Source organism: Toxoplasma gondii, chromosome VIIa, assembly GCF_000006565.2.
Source record: "Toxoplasma gondii ME49 chromosome VIIa, whole genome shotgun sequence".
In the NCBI taxonomy this organism is placed as follows: Eukaryota; Apicomplexa; class Conoidasida; order Eucoccidiorida; family Sarcocystidae; genus Toxoplasma; species Toxoplasma gondii.
Genome location: NC_031474.1, coordinates 253,690 through 266,746, shown reverse-complemented (window position 1 = coordinate 266,746; position 13,057 = coordinate 253,690). Strand labels below are relative to the sequence as shown.

Below are 13,057 nucleotides of genomic sequence, written 5' to 3'. Positions count from 1 at the left end.
CTAGTGACGGGTTATAGTCTAGACGGCCCCGAGTTCGCAGCTCAACCGCAAGGATGAACCTGGTAATGCTGTGTGTGTGACAGCATAACTTCGGTTTATGTCGATTTCAAATCGCCTTCTGTTCTTCAGCATGCTGCGCCGCATCACTGTTCTCACAACCACGGTACACTGAGAAGGCCGACAAACGAAAACTATTCGCCTTTTGTGACATGGAGAGCGACACCAACCGTGACCACGCAGAGGTTCTGCTACAATGAGTGAATCTGTTGCCGAATATTCGGACCTACCGCCCTTTGACGATTCCCTACGCTGTGCATGTGCACGCTTTCTCCAGTGGAGCGCCCCCGACCCGACGCGACCCAGGTCTTTCTCCACTCAGTCACCTACTTTCACCGCGGTAATTCAGTGAAGACGACTGTTTCTTTCAGAGCGAAAGGAGGCCATAAGCAACGAACGAAGCGCAGCCCGTCCGAAATGGAACCATCCCGTTGCTGTAGAATCGATGGAATGGACGCATTTATTTTTCTGTGTTCGCTAAAAAAGTGCCTGCATAGTTTCTTCAAGAGCTGTGTCTAGGCGTGAGCGAAGCTGTTTCGAAAGGGGAATGTGTGTAAACCGTAAACTGCGTGCCAGGGTTTCTTTTTCTGGGCAAGCCATAAGATGTGGAAGCAGGTGTCCGTCGTTTTCGGAGAGAACACACTCGTTCGTTTCCCCACGAGAACAACACGCAAAGGCGCGATGTTTAACATGCCTTTGATCGAGAAAAACAGAACGTGAAGGGAAAGACAAACCCAGAAAGCGGTTCCGAAGAACTCTCTCTCGCTCCCGCCGCACCTGTGTGATACGACCACCCACCTACGAGAGCGTCTCGAACATCCCTCTTCAACTGTTTCGTAGAAACAACTGACTACGGGCACGGACAACGCATAGATAGAAAAATGCCTCTGCGGCATACCCGGAAGACCCGCGTGTGCACACAACTCCCTAATTAGCATTAAGGAAATCCGAAAAGCTAAGGAAATGCACATAGTCGCACATATTTGCTGTGTCGGTCGATGTACGAGATACGATACGGTTGCCACCACGCACTGCACGCGCTTTTAACATTCCGTGAGCAGTGTGCCACCAAAGTTTCAGCGGAGGGTCAGAAGAAAACAAAGAGGCGAGCACGACATTGGATCGCCTCATTTAAAAAGTGCCGTAGAAAACAAGAAAATTAGGGGGGCAAACAGACGAAAAAGTGGATACGAGAAGCCGGCATCAGGTCCACCCTGGACGGAAGCATCGAGTGTCTCCGGACAACTGACATAACTCATATATACACGAAACGCACACGACACTTGGACAGTTGTGCTTGTCCGAAGTGTGCTCATGTTGGAGCCGTGGGTTTCCTTTCAATCTCGTCACGCCTCTGAACGGGGCTTGCTCCCAAAACTCTCACCGTAAATCCACACTAAACATTTCAACTTTCCAACGAAGTTCAGTCCAGCAACGCCTTGACGACCATCGTCGGCTGCGCGCGACACATAAACGAAACACACACGCGACATAATGAAACAGTACCGAAAAAGGACCTCTCCTGCGCCTGAAGTTCCGCATCAACTCCTACGCACTCGAGCCCCTTGAATGCATGTACGTCTGCATAAATATGTGTCAATAAATTATACGTGAACCTACATAAGTGTAGATGAACATGCGTATCAGTTGGACTATGTAGCCACTGCTTCACCTGTTTCTCCAGCGACCTCCTCTGCTTCTTCTACAGGGCTGTACATTTACCGTGTGCATGCCCCCCGCCTCTAACTCGCTACGGTGTGTGCTTTGTGAACTGAACTTCCCTGAGGGGAGTCGGAAACGGGGCACTGTGAACTGTAAAACAACAGAACATGGAAAGTGGAACTTACATTCAGTTTCTTCAAGTTCGGATACTTCTGGCCCGTTCCGACAAAGACGACAGGCTGACCCGTGATGTATACCATTGACAACGCTGCGCCCACCTGCCAAACACAAGCATGATCTGAGGAAAACATGTCGCCGAGGAACCTGCAAAAGATCGTGACGCCTTTCTACGGCTCTTCACATTAGGACATGATACAACACAACAGACCTGCGCGCCAGCAACGCCAGGAAGACAGAACTCTGGCACCTGCGCAAGCCATATCGCGAACAACTTTCTTGCCTAAAACGAATGACTCACACAGACACACACTTTTCTCTCCGATGCACAGGAAAATGAACTCATGTATGCACACAAACACATACATCCGCGTACACATCACAAACACCCAATACATCTATCTATCTATCTATCTATCTATCTATCTATATATATATATACGTATGCATGTGCGTGCATTTGTGATAGAGGCGGTTCTCCGTTGTCGGCTTTTCGCCCGAGTGTTTCACATCGTCCACACCGCGAAGAAGACCCGCGCGAATAGAATCAGCAAAGTCCTGTTTCTCCTGAAGGGATGTGACGGATTCCGAACCTACCTTATCGTCGACTGTGTCGAACTTGGTGAGAATGATGCCGTCGACGGTACGGGGAGGACGACCACCCTGCCGAGGGGACAGAAGCATCACGAAAGCGCCGTTGAAAAGTTGGAGCGAAGACGCAGAGAATCGAACAAACATCGAGGCGAGACAGAAAGAAACTCGAAAAACAGGAAGGACGAAGAGAGTGCAAGAAGCAAGCACAACGTGAAGAGAAAGAAAACAGACCGCTAAAACGAACGAGGACACCCTGTCTCTGATCGTTCACTTACGAGAGCAGTGAGGTCTACGAGAGCTTGATTGAATTTCTTCAGCTGGTCGACGGCGTCGTTTCCGACCAGAGCCTCGCCAACAAACAGAATCATGTCGGGACTGTTCATCGCAACCAGCTTCGCGAGAGAGCGCATGAGAGGCTCGTTGTCCTAAGATGCCGAAGAGACACAGAAGCATGACACATACACGAAAAACCATGAAGGGCAAACAGAAACACAGTACGACAGAGATCGGAGGAAATGCAAAGAAGAAAGAAACCAATGAAGACCCTGATCCCTTTTTATATCCTGACACTTGCTGTTGATTTCGTTCCATAATCTACAGTAGTGGTCACCTTCACTAGGCTCTCAATGCTTGTTCCCTGGAGACGAAAACTCCACGTCACACCACAGAGGCAGCACATGGCCTTGCCCACGCAAGTCACTGCTCTCCTAGGCTATGAAATACCATGGTTACAAACACATTCCTGGGGGATTTTTACTGTCACCATAGCCATTTGGAACCTCCCTTCTCCACTATCACAGCGCTAGAACACAGCTTCAGATACGTGAGTCAGTCCAAACTTGCTGGCTAGTCCACCGTACGCCTGTGCGTAGAAGTGTAGCGGTAGAGAGAGAGAGAGACACACACACACGCAGCGGGGGACGAGAGCAGCGAAGGATTGGAAAGAATCTCAAAAAAGCATTTTTCTCTACCTGCATGCGCCCGGCAGTGTCAATGAGGACAACATCTCTGCCTTCTTGACGCGCCGTCGCCAGGGCCTCGCGAGCGATCGCCGCGGCATCTTTTCCGTAGCCTCTCTCGAAGAGCGGAACCTGGAGACACCTGAGGCAATGAAGACAGACGCGAGAAAGGCGCTGGGAGACGAGCAGCGAGACAGATACGCAGGGAGACGCAGAGGCGGGAGAAGAAAGAAGAGACTGGAGCAGGCAACGAGAAGCAGAAGTGGTGAGACACGAAGAAGAGAAGAGAACGACGAAGTGGAGGGAACAAAAAAGAAAGAAAAAGAACAAAGAATGCGGGATGACCGTCGCTGCTCAGCTACGCACCAGGTGCTCTCTTGCACAGAGAGAGAGTCGACACTTGAAAGAGAATGGATCTCGTTCTGGACAAAAGCGTGGAAGGGGGCTGTGCGCATTTGACTGCGACTCTGAGAGAAGAACTGTCTGCTCTCCCGTGATAGAGCAGAACGCCCGCGAAACATGACGGACTGGAAAAACAAAGTGAACAGTTTCGAAGGCGTCTAGCGCGCCCATTTCACTCTCGGTTCCGCAGCTGTCTCCTCACCTCGAATGCGTCCGCAGCTGCTCCACAGCTCCAGCACGGAAGGTGTCGCATGCGGCGATTAATACGTCGAGATTGCCTTTCTGGGAGAAGAGAAAACGTTCGAAACCCATGATTAAACAACCAAGAGACCGCCAGACGCAGAAGAGAAAAAACGCAGCACTCCATGTGCACTCAAAGCTCCAACGCTGTGACAAAGGAAGTACTGCGGAAGGATACACAGTCGCTACCAACGACGAAAAAGGCTCTCCAAACTCCTTCAAGGTTCTCAGAGATGGGCTCCTCACGGACATACAAGACAGGCAGACCGTTTAACGCATACACCACAAATAAAGAGACATACACGAACACATGTGAAAAACACAGACAAGTTCTCTACGTGAAACGCGTATACGTCGACAACATCGATCCACGGCACATTCGGCCCCACAGAGAAAAACGGTAAAACTGTACAGAAATTACCCTCTCCACGCAATCATCTACCAATGTACATTTACACTTTTATAACATAAATATATATATATATATATATATGCATATATGTTTATAGAAAGCAATGCAAGGAGTGGCAAACTCACGTGCTTGAGGTAGTACGCGACCTTGGCCAGATTGGTAGATTTTCCAACTCCGTTGACACCCAAGAAGACAATTGAAAAAACTCGACCTTCAGCCTTCGCCTCTAGAGCCAAGCGCAGAACGTCCACGGTCCTAAAAAGAGGAGAAAAAATGCGGGAGATTCCAGGGAGAAATAGTAAGACGATGAACGGATTAACTTTGTTCACTGATGCTTCTGAGGGGAGAAAGAGTTTTCTATATATATGACGCACTAGCTGCCCCGCAAAACACTGCCACCCAATAGGGAAGACTCCAGGGAACCGCAGATGGACAGAAGCCGCAGCACAACACCACACTTCACTCTCGCGCATCTAGCCGCTTCATTTGTCGAAGAAGCATCGAAACCCATTCCGCCTGAAAAGCTTCAGGAGTTGTACCATATTCCTCGTTTCGTGGTGAAATGATGAAGACCAGCTTCTCCTACATAGCATTTGCCAATTTTGGTTGTGGGTACTACTATACACGGTGCGAGGTCCGTCTCCTTCAGACAAACAAGAGAAGCCCAGCGCCTCTGTATTTGCTCCCTCGAAGTCGCGAAAAACGCTTAGGGAACACCGAATGAACCTCGAGGAGTTTGTGTGACTACTGCACCTCTCAGTTATCTCCAAAAGCGTCGCATGGAAGACACAGACATCTTCACAACTCCGTGAACAAGCAGAAGGCGCCCCTAGTCGATATCAAGCGATAACGCAACATGAAGGATCGGTTTAGAGATCCACCACTCTGCAGGTGTCGAGACTGCTGTGCCTGCAGAGCGGTTAACAGTCCATTTATGTAATCATATTGAGCTCTCTCGGCCAGTTTCAATTCTTGGAAAACAACCTACTTTTTCGGAGTCAAGATTTTGACGATGGCGTCGCGCATCGCCATGCGGACTGTCTGGTGAACAGATGTGAAGGAGGCGGTTCGCGTCCCCTTCAGACGAGACTGCACAGAGTGGAGAAGGAGGTCGATCACCTCTTCCGCCACATTCTTTTCTGAAGAAGAAAAAGCATCGCAGTTCGGAGGGCAGTTCTCTCCACCCGCGGCCTCGCAGCGCTGCACATCTCTCCTCGTTTCGCGTTCGTTTTCCTGTTTTCTTGATCCTCGACTTCCCAGTGGTGACTCTCTTCGGAGTCCGTCAAGTCTCGTCTTTGGTCTCTCTGTCTCAGCCCTCTTGGCATATCCTTGTCTCCTCTATCCCGCTGTCTTTTTGCTCTTCCCCAGCCTCCACCTCCTTCTCGTTTCCTTCCTTTTCCTCTCGTCCTCTCTGCTTTCTTCTTTCTCTCCTCGAGTTCGCGCACCGGCGAGATGCGCGCGGAAGGCCGGGAGCACCTCAGCGATGTCGGCGTTTGTGAGCAGCTTGTTGCCTGCAGCCCAGAGAACGCAGTCGAAAACCACAATGTCGGCGCAACATTCGAAAGGCAAAGGACCGCATATGCATACGAAACTCTCCAGGAACGCCGACGGTAGCACCTTCTGCATGCGCCTGTCTCTGAAGACCTCATCTCAGACAAACGCATCAGAGAAAAGTCTGTGTCGGCGACCGCCTGCCGCGACACCCCACGGCTTCCTTCGAGAAACCTCTGCAGACGCATCGGAGGTCGACGCGCGGCCGCTGAGAAGCCTCCGCGGCAACATGGAGAAATTTGCACAAGCATTTCCCTGCATGCAAACGGTTTGCTGCGGAAAGAAGAAACTTTTGAAGTCTCACAGAAGGCGGTTCTTCGATCTCCCCACCCCCAGTTCTCCCGGAAACGCACAGTCTCTGCTCGCCGCGGGAGGACTCTCTTGCCCAGTCAGACACCACTTCAGCTCAAACCACTGGAAAGGACTTGCTATCCGGAAGCTCCTACGACTGAAGTGAGGGATGAAGGACTGAAAACGTAGGACGTGGAAGGTGAACAACAGAACGCGTGCGAGGTCTGTCTCCATGGAATATACGAGGATGCAAAGGCGTTGAGACAAAGCCATTTTCATGCCTGCATCCTCGTTGCCTCACCCAGGTGAAAGTTGCGCGAGAGAAAGGGATGAAAGTTCCTCTCGTGGGCACAAGGAAACTAGGAAAGGAAGACAGCAAAGAAGAACCGCTTTCTGCCGCCAATTCCCTCACCTGTGAAGCTCTGCAGTTTCGACGTGAGGCTTCGAAACCATCCCGACGCGGCTGCAGCTTCTTCGTTCATCTCCACTTCCAGCAGCTCCTCTTCGTCCTCGGACTCCTCCAGAGCTTCGTCGGCACCTAGGCATGGCCCAGAGGGAAACAGCGGGTCGAGGCGTACCAGACGAAAACGGGGAAGCGCGCACAAGGCGCCTCGAGACCAAGCGCGAAGCCAAGCACAGCGAGGACAGCGAGAACACCCGAGAGAAGCGGGGCAAGACACAGCATCCGAGAAAAAAGTGGAACGTTTCTCTCACCGTAAGTTGCTCGTTCCATCCTCGCCACGGCGTCGTCTCCGTTCGGCAGCTCGCCGTGGGGTGACTTCTTGCTGAAGGCAGGTTTCAGAAACGGGGAAAACCTCTCGAAATCGAGCGACCACAGTGCAGCTGTGAGCCGGAAAACGCAGACACACCCGATAGCGAAGATCGCAGCCGAGGCGTCTCTGAAGAGCAGAAAACGTCCAAGGCCGAGCTTGAGCGCTGCAGAACAATATGCGTAGCTCTTCGTCTTGGAAGTGGAAGGACGCAGATGAGAAACACAGTACTGACTCCTAAGAGAACGCCAGTGTTTGAGACCGATTGCCCTACTTTCGACTTCAAGCGGAGCATGCACAGGCCCACAACGGAGAAAGAGAGAATGCAAGGGTGGCGTCTTCGGGAGAAACTTCTTCCGCCCCACCTGAAGTCCAGAGCATCCATGTTTTTCTTGGTGACTCGTTGATTGGAGCACCAAGGCACCATCGGCCTCCTCGACGACTTCTTTCCGCGAGCGTCATCGCCTTCTCCTTCCTCGTCGTCCTCTCCATCTTGCGCATGGAAAACACACAGAAACGCTCTGCTTCTCAACATTGCAGCCGACAGCCTCTCTCTCATCCTGCCCTTCTCCTCCTCTTCTTTCATCTTGCTCGGTTGCTGCCCCCCCCTACACGCCTTTTTCCGATCTGCTCTCTTCTGCCTCGTCATGTTTCTCTCTTTTCTCTGGCGAGGTCACCGTGGGTCTTGGCTTCGCTTCGTGTCAAGCCAGGCTTGCGAACGAGGGAACTTTGTATCTCTCCGTCTAAGTCTCACCTGCGCCGCCTTTCTTCTTCGCCTTGTAGCCGCCAGACCGCCCACCGGCCTTCACCTGCATCTTTTTCTCTTTCTGTTGCTGGTGCAGACAAGTGAAGAGCTTCACAAATACTTCGTCGAAGCTTGTGCTTGGCGGACTCGCAACGAAGTCCAGCGCTGACACAAAGAAGGCGAGGACCGGAAAAAACAGACGGCGAAAGTGTGAACGCAAGGCAGAGGAATTCAGAGACGCAGAGATCTGGACGAAGACCGAGGGAGACAGAGAGACAGCGAAACAGCCTATCCGGAAAAGAAGAGAGGAAGGTCCGCCTGTTGAAGAGAGACGCGGGGGGAGGCGGGGGGGGGCACCACAGAGAGGAAGAACAGCCGACCTGAAGAAGAGTGAAGACGAACGCAGTGGATCGAGCGCGAGAGAAAGAAAGACAAGGAAACCAGGAAGAAGGCGAGAGACGAGGTGATCTGCGCGGCCGAAGAAAGAGAAGAGAACAGAGAAACCGCGGCAGAACGCGAAACAAAGAAGAGACTTGACAACTCACCGTTCTTCCCGTCCATGTGCTTCACAAAGGCCAGCGCTGTGTGGTCCAGAAGAGCATCCAAGAAGGCGAGTTGCGCGATGCCGCGGTAAATGACGACGAAGACGATTTCCAGATTGTTCAGAAATTTCCATTGAAGCGTATAGGGAGACAAGGTAGCGCTGCAGCTTCCGGAACGCTCCTGAAATGAAAAAGCCGGCATCTGACGACGCGTATGTGTGCCCAGAGCTGCAGGAGAGAGGCGCGGAAGAAGGGAGGAGACATTCAGAACAAGAAGAGAAGAGAGAAGAAGGACAGAAAGCGAAAAAAGCCGAGAACAAACGCTGCATGGGCTGCTTACCTCCAGGAGGACATTTTTGATAAGGTGATCGAAAGGCGAACTTGGCACCTTGGCAAAGCAGAAACTCCAGAGAACCACCCCACCTCGCGAGAAGGCGCAAATCGCATCTATCATTGTCTGCAGCACAACAGAAAAAGTTCGCCGAGCTCAATGGCTCTCTGCAGGGGCGTTCTGAATGTACATCTCTCTGCACCTTACACTACTGTTACAGCATTGCATTGTTGTTACAGACATGCGCATGCATGCTCGCATACTCACATGTCAAACACAGCACAGAAGGAACCATGTCTCCCCATCGACCTACAGACCTGCAAGTACGCATGCACCCGGAGTGTGCCTCATGCTATGCAGACGACTATACGCAGACGGAGAGACATCTGGGGAGAAGGGAGACGAGAAGTCGCCCACGGAAACAGTTTCAGAGTCATCTTCGGTGGATGTCCTTGCAGCAAAGTCTAAAGATCCGGCGAAACACTCCTCGATCGTGAGATTCCACTGCGCATATGTTCGTATCTAGATGTTTGTACCAGAAGCAGCGAGAAGGAGAAAATGAAGAGTCATCGAGTTCTGTTGCGAGTGAGTTTTGCATGCAAGTGAAAGAGGGTGAAACGAGGCACAGTCTGCGCAGAGAGGAAGAGATGTAGAGCCAGCCGACAAGGTACAGGCAGACGTCTCGGCCCTCGGTGCGGCAGAGAGGAGACGTCTTGCAGAAACCAGGAGACCAGTGACGAGACACCGCTGTATTCAGCTGCATGAGTGTACTTTTCCGAGATTCAAGCCGAAAAAAAGGAGGCACGCTCGTCTCTTCGGCAGCGAGAGCGGAGAGAAGGAAAAGAAAACGAGAGACGAAGGGATGTCTTCACCGGTGGAGAAGGAAGACCAGGGAGACTGACCGAGTGTGAGTCGAGGAGCCCGGCGCGACAAAGGGAGTTGCGGTGTCGGACATAGAAAAGCGAAGGAAAAGGAGAGAAGGTGAAGGAAAAGGAACGTTAAACGAAAGAGATACTGTTCTTCCCGGACGGCAGGAAGACAGCGAGAAAAGTGAACGAAGAAGCGAAAAAACGAGACTCGGCGATGATTAGTGGAGAAGAATGGAAACGAATTCAAAAGCAGCATTCACAAGACGAGAGAGAACCTAGATAAACCGCGCAAGACAGAGAAAAGAAGGAAAAAGTCGAGAAACGAAGAGAAAGGAAGAGCGCCCGCTTTTCGCTGTCCTTTGCCCCCTTTTGTTTCCGAGATCCAGACATGCAAGGTGAAAATTTTTCCTTGACAGCTGATGCCGGTGGCATCTGTCTCCACACGCCCTGCCCTTTATACTCAGTTGTCTTTTCTTGAAATCCCCCATGTTAAACGCGAAAAAAAGAGTAGTGGAAGAGAGGTTGATTCTTCGTTTCTCGGAGATGCAAGGGAGGCGGGGAAGAAACGCGACGGAACTCTGCCTCTCTCGCAAAACGTCTGGAAAGACTGCGAAGATGTAGACTCTTCAATTTCAAGTTCTTTTCCTCTTTCTCCGTCTCGCTGTGTGCTTTGGTGCGTTCTGAACGGCGCCGGAATGGAGTCCGGATTGCATTAACAACACACGGGAGGAATCGAGACAGCCTTTTCTCGCTTTTCCTCGACAGCGTCTCCTCTTCACGGCCTCTCTTCTTTTTTCAACGGCGGGATCGGATTGTCTCCTTGCGCGTGCGGTTCTTTTTGGTTCTTTTTCCTTCCACTTTCGTTCTTTTCCTCTGCTGAAAACTCCCCAAGTGGGGACCAACGTTGCTCAGGAAAACGAAACGCTTTTCTCTCATTTCTTGTCCTGCGAAAAAGCCTCGCCGCCGACCCCCAGCGGCTCCTCTCCTTCTCTTCGCCTGCTGTTCCCTTTCGTCTCTCTCAGCTGCTGTGGGGGCGGCAATTCCGACTGTTGCTTCTCCTCTCCGCAGTGGCAAGATGGGAGGCCGACTAGCGTTCCTCAGAGAAGGCGGCAGGCACTGTGGGCGTGAGCGAGAGGTTGTTCTGCGTTCTTTTTTTTGCGCTGCGCAAACAAGCATCTTCGCTCGATGTCGACTGAGAGGAGAAACGCATGCAAGGCGATTGTGGCCAGAGGGAACGAGGAAGCGAACCGTCTGCTCCGTTCAGACACAGCAGTCTGCCGCCTCTTCTGAGACTCCCATCACGTCTCCATCCTTCCTTTTTCCTGTTTTGTCTCTCTCGTCTTCTGTCTCTTCTGTCTCTTCTGTTTCTTCTTTCGCTTCTTTCGCTTCTCTCTCTTCGTCCCTCTCTTGTTCAAGGAGTCTTTCTTCCCTGGCTTCTGCGCATCGCCTCTCACGTCTTCGACCTTCCAGTCTTTCCTCCTCGGTTTCCGCCTCTGTTGCTGTCTCTTGTGTTTCCCCGCCGGCTTCGCCACCGTTTCGGTTCTCGGAGCGACGGTACTTCGGAGTCGGTGGGAGCTACGGCTACGACGCCTTCTTTCGGGGGGCGGCAGAAGTCCTCAATGGATCAAACATACAGTTGCCGCATTTGCCAGAAAATGAAGAACAGAAGGAGGGGAAAGTTTATCAGCTGCACTCCGTGCGTTTCCCCCCACAAGTCAGGCGCTTGGGAGCGAATTATTTCTTCCGGTGAGTTCTGTGCAACAAGTCGAGAAGACCGTCTGTTTGTCTTTCTGAGTTCCCTGCTTCCTCCCCATCCTCTCTTTGTGTCGCTTCTCTCCTTTCAGGCTTCTTTCTGCCTTTTATCACCTTCCCTCCTCCCCAGCCCCATGGCCACAGTTGTTCTTCGAAGACCTCCGGTTTTCCACTCTGTGTTTCGACCATTTCCTCTTGGTGGAAGCGATTCTCGCATCTCTCCTCCCGCGATAGCCGTCGGTTTTTCTTTCCGCTCCGGTCTTCCCTTGTTTGTGCCTTGCTGTTGCCCTTCTTCGCTGTCTCCGAATCCTTTCTTCTGCCCCCCAGTTCCTCGAGAACGTGGAAAGTCCCCGTCCATAGTCCAGAGGCATAGTCCAGAGAGAGGAACGCGTTTCCTCTCCGTTTGTTTCCAGGCGACAGCGTGCTGTCCCCCTCACCTACTACCATCATCTCGTGGAGGCGAAGCCTGCGAGTGAAGGCTCGGCGCCAGACGGTGTGCATGCGCAGACAGGGCGAGGCCAGGCTCTCTGCTTCGTCGCTTCTGCAAATCCTGGATATCTGCAGAGCAAAGAACTGGAAAACGCAGTTTTCGAGAGCACTCGGGGATTTGCATGCCAGCTGATTCTCGAGGGCAGAGGTGTGAAGGCCTACTTCGATCCAGAGTGGCCAAACCTGATGGTCAGGTACGCAGGCGAGGTTGGCGAAACGGAGAAAAGCAGACGACAGCAAACGACGAGCGCCAGAAAAGGACAGGAAGCGATGCGCACACATTCAGGCGGTACCTTGTCGAAAACGAGGCGCTTCTTCTGGCCGATGTGGAGCGTCACAAGCTCCTCTGAAGCCAGTTCAAGGCTGCAAGTTGAGAAGGGATTCCCCCCTCTCTCAGAGGCGCCAGTGTCGCGACTTTGTTGTGCCGTCTGTGCATGTCGTCTACTTCACCTGTTTCTCTCGGATCCATTTTCCAGAGGTTGCGGCAGAGATCCCAGCTCGTTTCTGTTCGGACAGGTGTACGCCGCCGCCTCGGTGGACAGTTCAAGCGAGCAACACCAGTGGAGACAGGCTCTTCCCTCCTGCAGCGCTGGTTGTCGGTTTGGGCTTCACGAAATGTTTTTCGTTGCTTTGCGCTGTTCTGTTGCCGTCGTCGCTGCGGTCTTTTTCACAGGCTTGGCGTCGGTGTGAAGCCTTTGGCTCTGAGGCGTCTCGCGGAGCAATACGCGACACGAGCGAAGATCTTCGTGGACAAACGAGGTGCGTTTCTGTTTCTCCTTGAAAAAAATCCGACGCTTTTGTCGGCGACAGACTGAAATTCGGTCACCGCGCGTTCTCTGCTTTCACCCACGAATCCCCGGCGAGAGAAAAAAGTCGCGTTTTGAATCTTCAGGGATGTTTGCAGAAGTCTGTCTGTTGACGGACAACAAACACTCTCGCGGTTCATTTCCTCTTCTCTTGGAGTTACCTCTGCGTGCAACTGTTTTTTTGAGTCACAAAAAAGCCAGGAAGCTGGATCCGCAGCAGGCTTCGTCCGGAGGAAATGTTTTAGCTTGATTTGGAGATTTGCCGAGACGCAGTCTTCGAAGAAAGTAGAATCTGAACGGACTTGAGCCATCATGCTGCTGCACTGGTCTCTCTACGTATTAAACGAAGATGCATGCTTCTACAACATTCATCACAAGTAGAACAACGCCCAACTGAAAACTTAGGTC

General features: G+C 52.0%; 2 protein-coding genes across 2 annotated transcripts in view; one reads left to right on the top strand and one right to left on the bottom strand.

Moving 5' to 3' along the window:
- Nucleotides 1-637: 637 nt before the first annotated feature.
- On the bottom strand, nt 638-10,649 carry TGME49_280610 (signal recognition particle receptor alpha subunit). Its single transcript, XM_018781861.1, has 16 exons — nt 9,636-10,649; nt 8,743-8,859; nt 8,406-8,583; nt 7,870-8,025; nt 7,481-7,607; nt 7,060-7,130; nt 6,758-6,883; nt 5,949-6,014; nt 5,492-5,642; nt 4,629-4,758; nt 4,054-4,133; nt 3,462-3,591; nt 2,766-2,915; nt 2,494-2,559; nt 1,905-1,997; nt 638-1,513 (listed from the first exon to the last, which is right to left on the bottom strand). The coding sequence occupies exons 2-16, from the start codon at nt 8,854-8,856 to the stop codon at nt 1,481-1,483; spliced, it is 1,671 nt and encodes a 556-aa protein (XP_018637209.1). The 5' UTR covers nt 8,857-8,859; nt 9,636-10,649; the 3' UTR covers nt 638-1,480.
- Nucleotides 10,650-10,677: 28 nt separating this feature from the next.
- TGME49_280660 (HECT-domain (ubiquitin-transferase) domain-containing protein) overlaps nt 10,678-13,057 on the top strand; it is a gene marked incomplete at its 5' end in the record, with an annotated part of 62,756 nt that continues 60,376 nt past the window's right edge. The window contains 3 exons of the mRNA XM_018781862.1: nt 10,678-11,348; nt 11,768-12,037; nt 12,517-12,602. Of these exons, the coding sequence (XP_018637208.1) occupies nt 10,678-11,348; nt 11,768-12,037; nt 12,517-12,602 (1,027 nt within the window). The remainder of the gene's footprint in view (nt 11,349-11,767; nt 12,038-12,516; nt 12,603-13,057) is intronic.

Excerpts from the sequence above, each read along its gene's own strand:
- TGME49_280610 (XM_018781861.1), bottom strand. The coding sequence starts at position 8,856 with ATGATAGATGCGATTTGCGCCTTCTCGCGAGGTGGGGTGGTTCTCTGG. Across the intron at positions 6,884-7,059 it reads GATGGAACGAGCAACTTACG|GTGCCGACGAAGCTCTGGAG; the intron begins GTGAGAGAAACG and ends GGCCATGCCTAG. Across the intron at positions 2,560-2,765 it reads TCGTAGACCTCACTGCTCTC|GGTGGTCGTCCTCCCCGTAC; the intron begins GTAAGTGAACGA and ends TCCCCTCGGCAG.